This window comes from Panulirus ornatus, chromosome 12, assembly GCF_036320965.1.
Source record: "Panulirus ornatus isolate Po-2019 chromosome 12, ASM3632096v1, whole genome shotgun sequence".
Taxonomy (NCBI): Eukaryota; Metazoa; Arthropoda; class Malacostraca; order Decapoda; family Palinuridae; genus Panulirus; species Panulirus ornatus.
Window position 1 is genome coordinate 24,220,936 of NC_092235.1, and position 17,024 is coordinate 24,237,959.

General features: G+C 42.3%; 1 protein-coding gene across 1 annotated transcript in view; it reads left to right on the forward strand.

Moving 5' to 3' along the window:
- Positions 1–15,019: 15,019 nt before the first annotated feature.
- The window catches only part of LOC139751873 (E3 ubiquitin-protein ligase TRIM71-like), a 65,345-nt gene continuing 63,340 nt past the window's right edge, over positions 15,020–17,024 (forward strand). Inside the window, exon 1 of the mRNA XM_071667515.1 lies at positions 15,020–15,248. Within this exon, the coding sequence (XP_071523616.1) occupies positions 15,235–15,248 (14 nt within the window). The 5' untranslated portion in view covers positions 15,020–15,234. The remainder of the gene's footprint in view (positions 15,249–17,024) is intronic.

Sequence of the window (17,024 nt, forward strand, 5' to 3'; positions counted from 1 at the left end):
GTCATAGTTAACTTTGTCCCCAGGTATTTCCAACGCTTGAGGTAAGGGAGATGTATGTTCCCCGTGGAGTTTTATCTATCATTTTACTTTCAGTACGGCGAGAAGTGAAATACATTGTGTACTGAAATATGTACATATGTATAGATATGAATATTTATGTATGCTTTTGTTTGTGTGTGCCAGCAGACCTGGGATTGTATATGTAAGTATAATCCTATTTATCTCTTCGTATTATTTGGTATTTCTAGAGAAAGACGTAAAGTTGTGGGACCCTGTGTCTTAGAATCTTACCTTCTCATTAAACAAAATCGTAAACATATTTATTTAGAGCAGCTGATTGTTTTGTTATTTTTACTACCGACACAGTGTTTGTAGCTCAGAAAAGAGCCAATGGTTCTCTTTTCTTTTCAAATGATATTCTGTTTAGCATGTCGTTGTCCATTGTCCCATCAGGTTATGTAACCCCTGCTCGTTAGGAAAGCAGTTGTGTCTTTGTCAAGCAGCCTGGAAGCCATTCACAAGATTACGAGGGTTAAGTTTGGTCAGGTTTTACCTTGTGGCTTGTGTTGGGTAACCCAAGACTTTCACTTGGTACCTTATCTTTAACATGTACCAAGCTTCATATGCTTCCTCCTGCCATCGCTTGCATTGTTATGTTCTCCTTAATGTATATGGGGAAGCCGGAGCGATGGCAGGACTTTACACTCATGCGTACGTAGTAAGGACCTTCGTTATAATGGCCTTGTCTGTGTCCTTGAATGAATGTCGAAATACGGACTGAAGGAGAATTGGGTGATGGGTGTCCTTGTAGATCTTCATATATTGTTTATGGAAGATTTATTTCTATATTTTATTATTATTTTTTTTTTATTCCGGACAGCAGTCACTTACGGTGTAAAGTAAGACTAACGAAGGAAGGGAGTTTTGTAAGTGTAGGAGGGAGTCCATGTCTCACTTTAAAAAGTGACTTAGGTACAAGTTGATGATGCAGTTTCGACCCAGTACAGGTGATCAGAAAGACGTGGTTGAGGACAGTATGAAGAGATTTGTTTACCTGAGTTCTATTGTGGCTTAACCCATTGTTCTAACCCCCCCCCCTCTCCCCCTCCCGGTCCTTTTGAACACCTTGAGAATAATATTGATATTGTCGTGTCGTTACGGTTAGTATATATCCGAAAGAATTTGGCATTAGCGTATTTTTGGGGGGGTTATGGTTCGCGTTATGGACTCGCTTGCCTCAAATTATTTGAGTTAACCTCTTGTGTGTAGAGGAAAATGTGTTTTGCTGCCCCGTGTTCACATCCGTGTTCGTCTGTGCCCGTCCGTGTCCGTATGTGCACGTCCGTGTCCGTATGTGTACGTCCGTGTCCGTATGTGCACGTCCGTGTCCGTATGTGCACGTCCGTGTCCGTATGTGCACGTCCGTGTCCGTATGTGTACGTCCGTGTCCGTATGTGCACGTCCGTGTCCGTATGTGCACGTCCGTGTCCGTATGTGTCCATCCGTGTCCGTATGTGCTCCGTCCATGCCCGTATGTGCTCCGTCCGTGTCCGTATGTTCCCGTTTGTGTCCGTCATTTGTTAAGTGTTAAGTCAGAGGTCAATCCTGAATCACTCAACGTACAATTATGGATCATCACGTACAGATGATAGTACTAATGAGCGCTTCAGCATCTCACCAGAAGTAGGCCACCCATACCAACATTTCATGTCTCAGAGGCGTATTTCTCACTTGGTCATTACATTTTTTATTACAGCAATTCGATAATTATAAATTAGGAAGCAAGTAGACCGCTTCTGTCATCTTCTATCATAAAATATTTCAGTTTTATTCAATCGGTTTAATTCAGTTTGTGGTGTTTGATGCACAAGAGAAAACGGATTTTATCTCCACATGGCTGTCGGTGTTTTCCGAGTTCGAATCTCATCGAAAACGATGCTGAAATCATTCATTGAAATCCCATAGAATTTATCAGACGTTCGCGAGGCGTGAAGACAATGCATAAGTTACACGATTTTCTTTTTTTTTTCTAACTTCAGATGTTAAGTTTTTGGTAAGTTAACTTGTTAAGTGTCTGGGTTTTTGAAGCTTTTCATGTACGTTGATTTTAATATTTTTCTTCTTCAGTCTCCCTTCACCTGAACACGAATTAGAAAATGGTATCTGGGACCAGGCATTGGCTGCTGTTAGGCCTACTGATTTTAGCGAAAGTAAAGATTTTTTTTTTTCTTTTTTTTTTTTTGTAAGGAAGATTACAAGTGATTAAAACAATTGGATGCATTTGAGGTTTAGTGCAAGCTTGGCAGAACGACCAATATGGCGGACTGAAATATACCTCAGACTCAATATGGCGGACTGAAATATCATACTGAGACTCAAGATGGCGGACTGAAATATCATACCTGAGACTCAATATGGCGGACTGAAATATCTATCTTGAGACTCAATATGGCGGACTGAATGATCATACCTGAGACTCAATATGGCGGACTAAAAGACTAAACATGAGATTCAATATGGCGGATACAGAGAGAGAGAGATGGGCCCCTTTCCATGCACTTAAGGGTCGTAAGTAACGCGTTACTCAAGGGTGGTTAGGGTCGTGCTTGATTAAGGGTCGTAAGTAACGCGTTACTCAAGGGTGGTTACTGTCGTGCTTATGTTGGTTCTGTTACCTACTTCAAGTTATCCTATCGCCAGGCTTATGGCCGTAAATTACAGTCCCTGCGTGTAATCATACCTCGAAGATTTGATTCCATCATCTGCATACAACACACGCCGCCGATGGAGGAGGAGTAAAAAACACAGAAAACGTCGAGTGTTTCTGTTGGTTAGAGAAAACGGGAGGGAGGGTGGGTTGGGTAGGTAGGTTTACCCACGCGCCTCAAGCGTCCGTCTTCTTTCCTGCCAGCCTCTCATGTCCTCACTGATTCCCTCCCCAGATACCACCTCCCTCAGCACCTGGAGAATGTATATATTAAATGACCCTTCAAGTTCTGGACAAAAGAACAAAAGAGGGATTCCGAGAGCCTTGTCGGCCCAGTGTAACTAAAAGCCAAAAAAAAAAAGAAAAAAAAAATTCTATTTTTTTTTTCTTTTTCTTTTTATTTTCGGAAAAGAAAATTGTACAGAGGGACACGGGCTTGTACGGCGCGACCAGCATACGAGTTGGCAACCCGGGGGGATGGGGGGGTTTACTGTTTTATAACTTTCTTCCTGTTGTTCTTAGTTTGTGGATAGTTTCGTTCTTTGTTCATCGTTCTGTGTGTGTGTGTGTGTGATGGTAGAGAACAAAAGGAGAAGCCAAGAGAGGATTTTGTTCTCGAAAGCTCAGTTGGATGATGTTCAGCTAAGGGTAGAAAGTGAAGCAGGTGTTTTATATATATATATATATATATATATATATATATATATATATATATATATATATATATATATATATATATATATATATATATAATTTTTCTACACGGAGATAATGTTGTTAGAGGCATATCACTGCCAGTAGGAGAACTGGGAGTGTTCGTACCATATTTAACGAAAAGAGACAGAACAAGAAATAACGTTGTCAGAGAAAGATTGTTAAAGAAAAAAAAAACAGCGTTTTTAGATACATGATTTAAAGGCAGCAGCGTTATTGGATACACATTCAGTAAAAGATAACGTTATCGGATACATGTTGAATAAATAATTGTGTGTTTGGCTATACATTTACTAAGAAGCAGGTGTTATTACATACACATTTACTAAGGAACAACTCCGTCGTCTGTTCTTGGCGCTTCCTCGCTCGCACGGGAAATGGCGAGCATGTACGGGAAAAAAAAAAAATACGTGTTGTGAGCGTGCGATTGAAATGGTTAATGACGGGGTAGATTCGAGGTTTGAAGGGGGAAATAAAATCGTGCAACTTCGTTCTATGCTTCAGGCAGGAAGGTGTCCTCGACCGTCAGCTGCAAGTAGGCGGGGCCTAGCGCGAACACGTGACCAACGACATGGGGGTACCTTACTAGTCGGTCAGCTTCCAATGGTGGACGTACAGCTTCGGTATCTGTCATGTTTTTTTCCTTAGCGATTGCTTTCATACGAAATTGACCATTCAGTGAACACTTGGGTTTGTATGGTTGTTAAAGATGATTTGACTGTAGAAGGGAAGTTAGAGTATACACGTTTGAATGGGTATTGTAAGTATATCTTGCACTTTGACTCTGATTAGTTTATGGATATTTTTCTTTCGCCCATCAAATGATAAAGTAATTAACTGGATACACAGTAATACTATTAACTCTACAGATGTTGAAGGTGGATGGTAATTACTGGGGTAATTATGACCGGTATTTATGTACTCCCATCAGCTGTTGATCCCTGGGACTCTCTGGGATTTAGGAAATCCTGGGACAGGCTGAGCATACGGGTTAGTATGAAAGGTAAACCTTAAGGATACTAGATTTTATTGGTTAATTCTTTAGCAAGTTGATCATGTCATATTAATCTTGGGTACGGCAGATTTGCAGCATGGAAGACTAAGGTTTTCGGAGGTGTTCATCATGCAAGGAAATTCATGAGGTAAATCCTTGGGTAAGCTGGTCGTATTTACCTCCTCGGATGTGAGGTTTATATATATATATATATATATATAAAAACTCTTGGACGGAATTAGTGTATGATGTAGTTAAGTGCTATCAATGGACTAAGCCCGGACATGTGAAGCGTCCGTGAGAAACCATGGAAAGGTGTCTTGTGTGGGGGGGCCTGGATGTGGTGGATAGGGAGCTGTGGTTTCGGTTAGGATGTGGTGGATAGGGAGCTGTGGTTTCGGTCTGGATGTGGTGGATAGGGAGCTGTGGTTTCGGTCTGGATGTGGTGGATAGGGAGCTGTGGTTTCGGTCTGGATGTGGTGGATAGGGAGCTGTGGTTTCGGGCTGGATGTGGTGGATAGGGAGCTGTGGTTTCGGTGCGTTACACAAGACAGTTCGAGAATGGATGTGAGCGGATGTGGCTTCGCTTTCTTCGTCTGTATAGCGCTACTCACTAACGCTGGAAACGGCGATGCAGTATGGAAAACAAAAGGGGGAGGGGGGATAACACTGGTAGTAGGGTTAAAGACTAAATCCTACTGCTGGTAGACTACATTGGGTAGCATTACGCTAAATCCCAGGAAGGACTGATCATGTTCGGGGTGGGATTGTTATTAACAGGAAGGCCAGAGCGGGTCGATCGTCCTGGGTAATGAATCCTGGGGTACGCAGATTAGCGTAGTAGGAGAAATTTATTACTTGCGTAAAGGAGAAAATATTATATATATATATATATATATTTTTTTTTTTTTTTTTTTTTTTTTTTTTTTTGCGTCGTTCTTCCTTTAGTAACAATGTACAGACTGACAGACACGCGGGTGATGTACATTGTTTATATGCGTCGTTCTTCCTTTAGTAACAATGTACAGACTGACAGACACGCGGGTGATGTACATTGTTTATATGCGTCGTTCTTCCTTTAGTAACAATGTACAGACTGACAGGCACGCGGGTGATGTACATTGTTTATATGCGTCGTTCTTCCTTTAGTAACAATGTACAGACTGACAGACACGCGGGTGATGTACATTGTTTATATGCGTCGTTCTTCCTTTAGTAACAATGTACAGACTGACAGGCACGCGGGTGATGTACATTGTTTATATGCGTCGTTCTTCCTTTAGTAACAATGTACAGACTGACAGGCACGCGGGTGATGTACATTGTTTATATGCGTCGTTCTTCCTTTAGTAACAATGTACAGACTGACAGACACGCGGGTGATGTACATTGTTTATATGCGTCGTTCTTCCTTTAGTAACAATGTACAGACTGACAGACACGCGGGTGATGTACATTGTTTATATGCGTCGTTCTTCCTTTAGTAACAATGTACAGACTGACAGACACGCGGGTGATGTACATTGTTTATATGCGTCGTTCTTCCTTTAGTAACAATGTACAGACTGACAGACACGCGGGTGATGTACATTGTTTATATGCGTCGTTCTTCCTTTAGTAACAATGTACAGACTGACAGGCACGCGGGTGATGTACATTGTTTATATGCGTCGTTCTTCCTTTAGTAACAATGTACAGACTGACAGGCACGCGGGTGATGTACATTGTTTATATGCGTCGTTCTTCCTTTAGTAACAATGTACAGACTGACAGACACGCGGGTGATGTACATTGTTTATATGCGTCGTTCTTCCTTTAGTAACAATGTACAGACTGACAGGCACGCGGGTGATGTACATTGTTTATATGCGTCGTTCTTCCTTTAGTAACAATGTACAGACTGACAGGCACGCGGGTGATGTACATTGTTTATATGCGTCGTTCTTCCTTTAGTAACAATGTACAGACTGACAGGCACGCGGGTGATGTACATTGTTTATATGCGTCGTTCTTCCTTTAGTAACAATGTACAGACTGACAGACACGCGGGTGATGTACATTGTTTATATGCGTCGTTCTTCCTTTAGTAACAATGTACAGACTGACAGGCACGCGGGTGATGTACATTGTTTATATGCGTCGTTCTTCCTTTAGTAACAATGTACAGACTGACAGACACGCGGGTGATGTACATTGTTTATATGCGTCGTTCTTCCTTTAGTAACAATGTACAGACTGACAGGCACGCGGGTGATGTACATTGTTTATATGCGTCGTTCTTCCTTTAGTAACAATGTACAGACTGACAGGCACGCGGGTGATGTACATTGTTTATATGCGTCATTTTTCCTTTAGTAACAATGTACAGACTGACAGACACGCGGGTGATGTACATTGTTTATATGCGTCGTTCTTCCTTTAGTAACAATGTACAGACTGACAGGCACGCGGGTGATGTACATTGTTTATATGCGTCGTTCTTCCTTTAGTAACAATGTACAGACTGACAGGCACGCGGGTGATGTACATTGTTTATATGCGTCGTTCTTCCTTTAGTAACAATGTACAGACTGACAGGCACGCGGGTGATGTACATTGTTTATATGCGTCGTTCTTCCTTTAGTAACAATGTACAGACTGACAGACACGCGGGTGATGTACATTGTTTATATGCGTCGTTCTTCCTTTAGTAACAATGTACAGACTGACAGGCACGCGGGTGATGTACATTGTTTATATGCGTCGTTCTTCCTTTAGTAACAATGTACAGACTGACAGGCACGCGGGTGATGTACATTGTTTATATGCGTCGTTCTTCCTTTAGTAACAATGTACAGACTGACAGACACGCGGGTGATGTACATTGTTTATATGCGTCGTTCTTCCTTTAGTAACAATGTACAGACTGACAGGCACGCGGGTGATGTACATTGTTTATATGCGTCGTTCTTCCTTTAGTAACAATGTACAGACTGACAGACACGCGGGTGATGTACATTGTTTATATGCGTCGTTCTTCCTTTAGTAACAATGTACAGACTGACAGGCACGCGGGTGATGTACATTGTTTATATGCGTCGTTCTTCCTTTAGTAACAATGTACAGACTGACAGGCACGCGGGTGATGTACATTGTTTATATGCGTCGTTCTTCCTTTAGTAACAATGTACAGACTGACAGGCACGCGGGTGATGTACATTGTTTATATGCGTCGTTCTTCCTTTAGTAACAATGTACAGACTGACAGGCACGCGGGTGATGTACATTGTTTATATGCGTCGTTCTTCCTTTAGTAACAATGTACAGACTGACAGACACGCGGGTGATGTACATTGTTTATATGCGTCGTTCTTCCTTTAGTAACAATGTACAGACTGACAGACACGCGGGTGATGTACATTGTTTATATGCGTCGTTCTTCCTTTAGTAACAATGTACAGACTGACAGACACGCGGGTGATGTACATTGTTTATATGCGTCGTTCTTCCTTTAGTAACAATGTACAGACTGACAGACACGCGGGTGATGTACATTGTTTATATGCGTCGTTCTTCCTTTAGTAACAATGTACAGACTGACAGACACGCGGGTGATGTACATTGTTTATATGCGTCGTTCTTCCTTTAGTAACAATGTACAGACTGACAGACACGCGGGTGATGTACATTGTTTATATGCGTCGTTCTTCCTTTAGTAACAATGTACAGACTGACAGGCACGCGGGTGATGTACATTGTTTATATGCGTCGTTCTTCCTTTAGTAACAATGTACAGACTGACAGGCACGCGGGTGATGTACATTGTTTATATGCGTCGTTCTTCCTTTAGTAACAATGTACAGACTGACAGGCACGCGGGTGATGTACATTGTTTATATGCGTCGTTCTTCCTTTAGTAACAATGTACAGACTGACAGGCACGCGGGTGATGTACATTGTTTATATGCGTCGTTCTTCCTTTAGTAACAATGTACAGACTGACAGGCACGCGGGTGATGTACATTGTTTATATGCGTCGTTCTTCCTTTAGTAACAATGTACAGACTGACAGGCACGCGGGTGATGTACATTGTTTATATGCGTCGTTCTTCCTTTAGTAACAATGTACAGACTGACAGACACGCGGGTGATGTACATTGTTTATATGCGTCGTTCTTCCTTTAGTAACAATGTACAGACTGACAGGCACGCGGGTGATGTACATTGTTTATATGCGTCGTTCTTCCTTTAGTAACAATGTACAGACTGACAGACACGCGGGTGATGTACATTGTTTATATGCGTCGTTCTTCCTTTAGTAACAATGTACAGACTGACAGGCACGCGGGTGATGTACATTGTTTATATGCGTCGTTCTTCCTTTAGTAACAATGTACAGACTGACAGACACGCGGGTGATGTACATTGTTTATATGCGTCGTTCTTCCTTTAGTAACAATGTACAGACTGACAGGCACGCGGGTGATGTACATTGTTTATATGCGTCGTTCTTCCTTTAGTAACAATGTACAGACTGACAGGCACGCGGGTGATGTACATTGTTTATATGCGTCGTTCTTCCTTTAGTAACAATGTACAGACTGACAGGCACGCGGGTGATGTACATTGTTTATATGCGTCGTTCTTCCTTTAGTAACAATGTACAGACTGACAGACACGCGGGTGATGTACATTGTTTATATGCGTCGTTCTTCCTTTAGTAACAATGTACAGACTGACAGGCACGCGGGTGATGTACATTGTTTATATGCGTCGTTCTTCCTTTAGTAACAATGTACAGACTGACAGGCACGCGGGTGATGTACATTGTTTATATGCGTCGTTCTTCCTTTAGTAACAATGTACAGACTGACAGGCACGCGGGTGATGTACATTGTTTATATGCGTCGTTCTTCCTTCAGTAACAATGTACAGACTTTTTTTGGTAACAATGTACAGACTGAGACACGTGGGTGATGTACATTGTTTATATGCGTCATTTTTCCTTTAGTAACAATGTACAGACTGACAGACACGCATCATGTAGCCAGCATAATCTAAGTCCTCCTATCCTGGCTGGGGTTAACAGTGTTCCATTGTCTGTTTTGTGGTTCATTTTCAGAACCAACTCGCTGTCTCGGCACGCCGCCCCGCGCACCCTCTTGCTCTTCCTCAATTATGACGAATCCAAAGCTCACTGACCGTCTGTCCGTCACATACGCTGGTTGTTGATAGAAAGATCCTCATAAGCCCGGGTAATGTCAATGGCTTCCACATTTATTTATATCTTTAATATCATTTATTAAAATGGTGTACATATTTCTCCTCTTTTTTTTTTTTTTTTGTAGTGGTGGACAAAAGACTCATAAATTTGGGGCAGAAGGAGAGGCGTTGTGCAGTACCAAGCGAGAGAGAAGTACTGTGTGTACTTGCTGCCGCCTTGCCACCTTCTTCGTCAAGTATATTAGCAACATTTTCTTTTCCTGGTTTCAGGAAGGAATTATGAGAACTTTGGAAGTGTTTGTGAAGCTGAGGGAAATTTATTTTATTTTGCTGTATTATCCGATGCCAGTGATTGGTTACCGGTGGTAATATTAATGTGTGGAGGATAAATGTTTTGCCAGCAACACTACATCCTCCGCCGGGTCCTCGCCGCCGCCATGCGTGCCCACACCGTGTCCGAATTTCGTCCACCTGCATTGCCCTAACTCACTGATTTTTCCCAATTTTGGACCATATATTTAATTTCCTTCTTTTTGCTCTTACGTTTATGATTAATGATTGTGCAATTTGTGGAAGAATTTATATAGACGGTGTTCATAATGTTGATTAATACTATGCAAGCAATGCAGTTTGCTGTTGCGTGTTCGGACAAAAATTCGATCGCCAGTTGTCGTAAACAACTGCATTTCGGATGGCCGATTGTTATTTGCATAGACGACCAGCGGCAGTGGGTAGCACATCCCTCCCACCTCCACATTTGTTTTGACCTGTATTACTAATTTATACGTTCCATGACATAACAAATAAGTAAATAAAAAAGAAGAGAAAGCATTGCAAAAATTCCTTGGCTGTATCAATGCCTTGTGTCAGGTGAAATAGCTGTATTTAATTGATTGATGTATTTAGGTCAAGTAGTGTTTCTTTTATTGTAAAAAAAAAAAACTTTTGTATCTTCTTGTATTATAAGGAAAGATGATGGCGCATAACCTAAATCAACATGTCTACAACACAGTAACGTTGCCAGAAAACAAAATGTCGGCCCACGTCAGTCTAGAACATCTCCATTACTTATTAAACCAGGATATTACAAGCTAATCCTTGAAATTTCGTTATGATCTCGCTCAAAATGGCTATTCCGTAGCCAGGAGGGCAGCGTTTATATTTAGTTTCCTCCGGGGCGTTCATTACAGCCACCTACGCAGAGGCGCATTGAAGGTAGATAGGCTTGGTGAGTGGTCAGCCACATTGTTGGAGCGTTTCGTCCACCCGCCTCCAGACCTAAACGTCTCATCTCATACATAAAACCATTTACTTTCCTCTCACATACCAACATATTTTACCTGAGGGAAACCTAGGCACATGTATTAGAAGTTACTGTAATTTGAAAAATGCTTCATTTTCTATATATCACAGACGAGAGAAATGCGGATAAGAATATAACCTGAAAATCGACTGGTTGGGTGTGTGTGAGTGTGTGTCGGGAGGGAGGATCCCAGCCCCACGTGACAACCGCCGCCCACCACACTATGCACTCGGACTGCTATCTACTTATCTCCAGTAAAGGCCTCTTTGATATCCTCATTATTTACCTTATGCGTAATGTAATAAGTGATTATTTGCATGAGATAAGTGATAGTAATGATATTTATCTTAGGTAAAGAGAATGTGTTCATAGTGAGTTATGCATTATTTTACATGCTTTTTCATGTATACGTTCAATATATATATATATATATATATATATATATATATATATATATATATATATATATATATATATATATACATATATATATCCCTATGAGTCCATGGCTGATTCATGTGAGAAACTGCAGAAGCTGGTGACTGAGTTTGGTAAAGTGTGAAAGAAGAAAGCTGAGAGTAAATGTGAATAAGAGCAAGGTTATTAGGTACAGTAGGGTTGAGGGACAAGTCAACTGGGAGGTAAGTTTGAATGAAGGAAAACTGGAGGAGGTGAAGTGTTTTAGATATCTGGGAGAGCATTTGGCAGCGGATGGAACCATGGAAGCGGAAGCGAATCATAGGGTGGGGGAGGGGACGAAAGTTCTGGGAGCGTTGAAGAATGTGTGGAAGTCGAGAACATTATCTCGGAAAGCAAAATGGGTATGTTTGAAGGAATAGTGGTTCCAACAATGTTGTATGGTTGCGAGGCGTGGGCTATGGATAGAGTTGTGCGGAGGAGGGTGGATGTGCTGGAAATGAGATGTTTGAGGACAATATGTGGTGAGGTGGTTTGATCGAGTAATAGGGTAAGAGAAATGTGTGGTAATAAAAAGAGTGTGGCTGAGAGAGCAGAAGAGGGTGTTTTGAAATGGTTTGGTCACTTGGAGAGAATGAGTGAGGACAGATTGACAAAGAGGATATATGTGTCAGAGGTGGAGGGAACGAGAGGTGGGAGACCAAATTGGAGGTGGTAAGATGGAGTGAAAAAGATTTTGAGTGATCGGGGCCTGAACATGCATGAGGGTGAAGGGCGTGCAAGGAATAGAGTGAATTGGAACGATATGGTATACCGGGGTCGACGTGCTGTCAATGGATTAAACCAGTTCATGTGAAGCGTCTGGGGTAAACCATGGAAAGTTGTGTGGGGCCTGAATGTGGAAAGGGAGCTGTGGTTTCGATGCATTATTACATGACAGCTAAAGACTGAGTGTGAACGAATGTGGCCTTTGTTATCTTTTCCTAGCGCTACCTCGCGCACATGAGGGGGGAGGGAGTTATTTCATGTGTGGCGGGGTGGCGATGGGAATGAATAAAGGCAGACAGTATGAACTATGTACATGTGTATATGTATGGTATATATATATATATATATATATATATATATATATATATATATATATATATATATATATATATATGTGTGTGTGTGTGTGTGTGTACGTTGAGTTGTATAGGTATGTATATTTGCATGTGTGGACGTGTATGTATATACATGTGTATGTGGGTGGGTTGGGCCATTCTTTCGTCTGTTTCCTTGCGCTACCTCGCTAACGCGGGAGACAGCGACAAAGCAAAATAAATAGATAAAATATATATATATATATATATATATATATATATATATATATATATATATATATATATGCTGATCTTCAACAGCTGTAATTGTGTGGGGGGGTTTATCCTTGCGTCATAAGCAATACACGTCAACTTTTGTTACAAATTGAATAATCCTGACGAGTTGATGTACAGATGGTGTATAGAGAGGCACCCGGACACACACACACACACACACACACACACACACACACAGACCTTCAACCACCCGTCTCGTGTTTTGTAATAGACAGTGGATAAATACAACGTAATTACAGCATTTTGTATCATGTAATGCACCCAGCTAGCGATGATAGGCTCTAACGTTAGCTAGCTATTTGGCCTCCAGCTTAGATGTCGGGTCCTTATCATACACGTGGAAACATTTCATCCACAGGAATTTTTACCCCAAGTTCATGATGTGTTCTAACTGTGGCCCTGATACTTAAAGCGTTACGGGCCATTAGTTACGAGAATTTATTCTCATTATTATAATTATTATTATTATTATTATTATTATTATTATTATTATTATTAGTATTATTATTATATTTACCCTTTGAGATAAAAGGGAAAGAATGCTACTCTCATAATTCACTCGTGTCGTAGAGGGCAATTAAAAAAGGAGAGAGTGTGTGTTAATGACTGGGAATCTCACCTCTCCTTTATTATTACTTTCCAAAATAAGGACAAGGAAGGAGGTAAGCAAAGACTTCTCGTCTAAGGCTCAGTCGCCTGTTCCTGGCGCTATCTCGCTGAGGTGGGAAATGACGAACAGAAATGAAGAAGACATTATTGTAATCATATTTACTTCTATTTTGCTCTCCATGATTTTATAATCATCAATCGTAATCACCCTAAACACAATGACTGTCTGTCTACCAGTTAGCTATACAGAGAATACATGATTATACAGTTAATTAAACTATACATAATACAAGACTATACTGTCAACTATACACAAGTAGTTATACAGAATACTCGAGGATATATGTGTCTGTACACGAGTGTATCATTATAGAAATCAAGTTTAGAGGAGATTTTTAAAACGTAATTATTCTGTATTTCGACTGTGATTAATATGAATGTATTATTGTGGGCCTGTGTTAATCCTGGCAGGAGAAGAGGCATCCATCTGTTTCCTCGTATTTACCATGAACAGCTGACTGGCATGTTGGCGATCAATAGGCCACAGGGATCGATCCCCGGCAAGCACAGCACCCACGTCCCCAAGAGCGGTGTGGGTGGAGGCGTTTGTGGTGGAAGAACACAAGGAAGAGAAGGGATGTTGAGGGAAGGATCAGAATAATGATGATGATAACAGAAATGATTATAATAATGATAATGATAAGCCGCTGTTCAATTTACAGCAGTCTAACTTTCTGGATGTCATTCAGGTCTTTGAGTTTCTTGGTAACAATGGCTTGACTGTGTTGTTGTTGTTAAGGCTGGACTGTGAGACAGGAGAAAAAGAAATGATTTGAATAGACTGACTTTAGACAAAGTCTTGATTTATGATATTGTCCACAATGGTTAGGGTGGGGTTTTTCTTAGAGCGGTGTGTGCGAGACTGATAGGGGCTCGATGTGGTTGTGGTGGAGAACTGCAACTCTGGGACGAGGGATCTCTGATGGTAGGCGAAGACGGTGGTGAGGATCTTACAATACTTTCTTCCCAAACTGTCTGTGAGGTCCAGGTGGCGTAAGAGGGACCGAGGTTGATCTTACATGTCCACTTCTGCATCCTTTCCTGTCGCTCCTGTTGTGTTGTGGCAAGGGAGGAGGACTAGTTAGGGGAGGCATGGGCAGCTCTGAGAAGAACAAGAGTTCTGTAGATGTTGAGTTCAGTCGTCTAGGGTTCAAGTGTCTTGGGTCTACGGAGAACATGGAGACGACTGCTGGGAGATTTGTTGACGATGGTGTTGACCGTGTTCCTTCCAGATCAGTTTATCGTCCAGAGTAACAACACCGAGAAAGCTTGGTGGAGTGGGCGATCTGGAAGGGGGACTGAGGCGTCCTGAGACGATCATGTATTGGGGCAGGGCTCAGACCGAGGCTGAAGGTGCTTAACACAGCTCCTGGTGGTGGTGGTGGTGTTGACGACGACGAGTTGGTGGTGGTGGTTAGGGGAGGGGTCCAGCTCGGTTAGGCTTCTTCGGGACGTTCTGGAAGGCGAGATGGTCGGCAGGGCTGTCATCACCGCCAACGCCAGTGACCTGTATGTGTCAGTGTACATATGTGTGTATGCGTGTGTATGTGTGTGTGTGTGTGTGTGTGTGAGGGAGAGGGAGGGAGTGTTAGAACGTGGATTGGTAAGGCCTTGCCTGGGTCACCTCACGCCTCACACTCACAGTTCCCAGCTGGTGTAGAAGTGGCTAGGTCGCGCGCGGTAAGCTTGCCATTTCAGACCCACCGCCGCAGCGCACACCGCAAGCCTCTCAGCCAGCCAGCCAGTTCGGGCCCCCACGCGGTAGGTGCTTAAAGACGTAGCAACACCCGCCGGCAGCCTCCCAGCCGCCTGGGTCGTTCGTGGAGGGCAGCAGCGGCTGCAGTAAGCCATGCCCTGGGCGAGGTAAGGACCACAATCACATTTTGTCTAAATGTCGCAAGTTCTTAGAATACGTGATGCAAGTAGGTGTTACCGGACTCCGCTTGTTAAGTGGTTACGAGCAAGAAATTGCCGTGGGGGGCAAGGCTCAGCCTGCCCATCCTTCTACAGCAGTAGAGTCTCACCATCGTCAGAATGCAGGATGTTTATCTTTATGTTGAACATTGAGTGTGTGTGTGTGTGTGTGTGTCGTTTTGAGCATGTATTACACACTCATTAGTACTACATCTGGGAACCCTCAATACAGGCTTAAGAACGTCACTGTGGCAGATAACGAAGATTTATCTCTAAACACTTCGTTGTAGCGTATCTAGCGTATCCATAGATACTTGGTAGTGTATCTATAGATACTTCTTGGTAGCGTATCTATAGATACTTCGTGGTAGCATGCCCACTGGACCTTGCAGAGGACAAATGCGTCAAAGTTCAAAATGAACGTCCGTTCTCGGGCATAGGAAATAACCATATGAGATTATGACCTGTAGCATAAAGCTTTCTGGTCTTAATGATGTCAAGACCATCATCTCGTCTACACACACACAGTGATCCAGGTTAGGAAAACCCTCAGTAACACTCTTTACACCAGTCCAGCTAAACGTTTTATTCCCAGGTAGATGAGATAACGCAGGCAATTAGTATATATAATACATACGGGTTATCCGTTTGTATACGTGCCAGTCCATCTGTAAGTCTGTCATCGTCAAAATGATCCAACCAGCGGTTTAGTAATCCTACGATGATTGGCTGATGACAGGGTATACAGAGTAGAATGAATAAGACAGACTCATTTGCCCATTGATATCTAGAGGTGATATTCAAGAATCAGTTTGGTTGTTTGGGTGACTTAGTTGATTCAGAAGTTTCATGTATTTTGTTAGTGAGTGGTTGAAGTGTCGTACCTCACACCTTGGGCTGTCAGCTGCCTGTCGTACGAGCTGTTGGTAACGTAATATGTAGTTTTATGGCAGATCTTAGAATTACATTTAGAAATAGGCTAGAAAAAAATGCCTTTCAGTTCAACGACAGACGTATTTTGCGCCTCCGGAGATGAAATATTTTTACCGGCGTTTCTGCTCGTTTATTTACCTTTTTCAATTGTTGATCCCTACGTCTGTGGTGTCTTCTGTGTCCGTAAAGACCCTCGAAGGGACCCGGTTCCTCGTCTCCTTCCACAGTCGTTGTATTTCTGATCTTCTCTTACCATCATAGACAACCTCGAAAGGACCCATTGGTGTGTTGTTTGAGTTCCTTTACATTGGTTTATGCCAACGTGTTTCTGGGGATCTTGCATCACGACCCATGTTCTGTTCGTGTGTAGAGCAAGCCTACAGTACTCTCCCCAGCAGATCACCTCGATGTGGACCGTCATATCTTCTGTTATCCGTCCTTTCCATGTACTGTCCTCCGGTAGATAACCTCGTCATAGACCAACTGGTCTTTGTTATCTGTCCTTCCCATGTACTTTCCTCCTGCAGATAACTTCATGACGTCATAAACCAGACGTGGAGCCACAGACACCCTCCCCTCTACCCCCCACATCTTGAACCTTCAGGGGTAATATATATGGACGATGATTTGGAGATGGTCTCCTGCAGCTTATCTGAGACTTTTCTGGCTAGTGATGATGTTTTTCACTTCCTCCAAAAATTCTGAAAGAATACATTCCTTTTGTCTCTTTTTCTTCCATTTCATGATCTTTCTGTATTCCACTTAAGTTCCGGCCTTGATGTGGACCTTCAT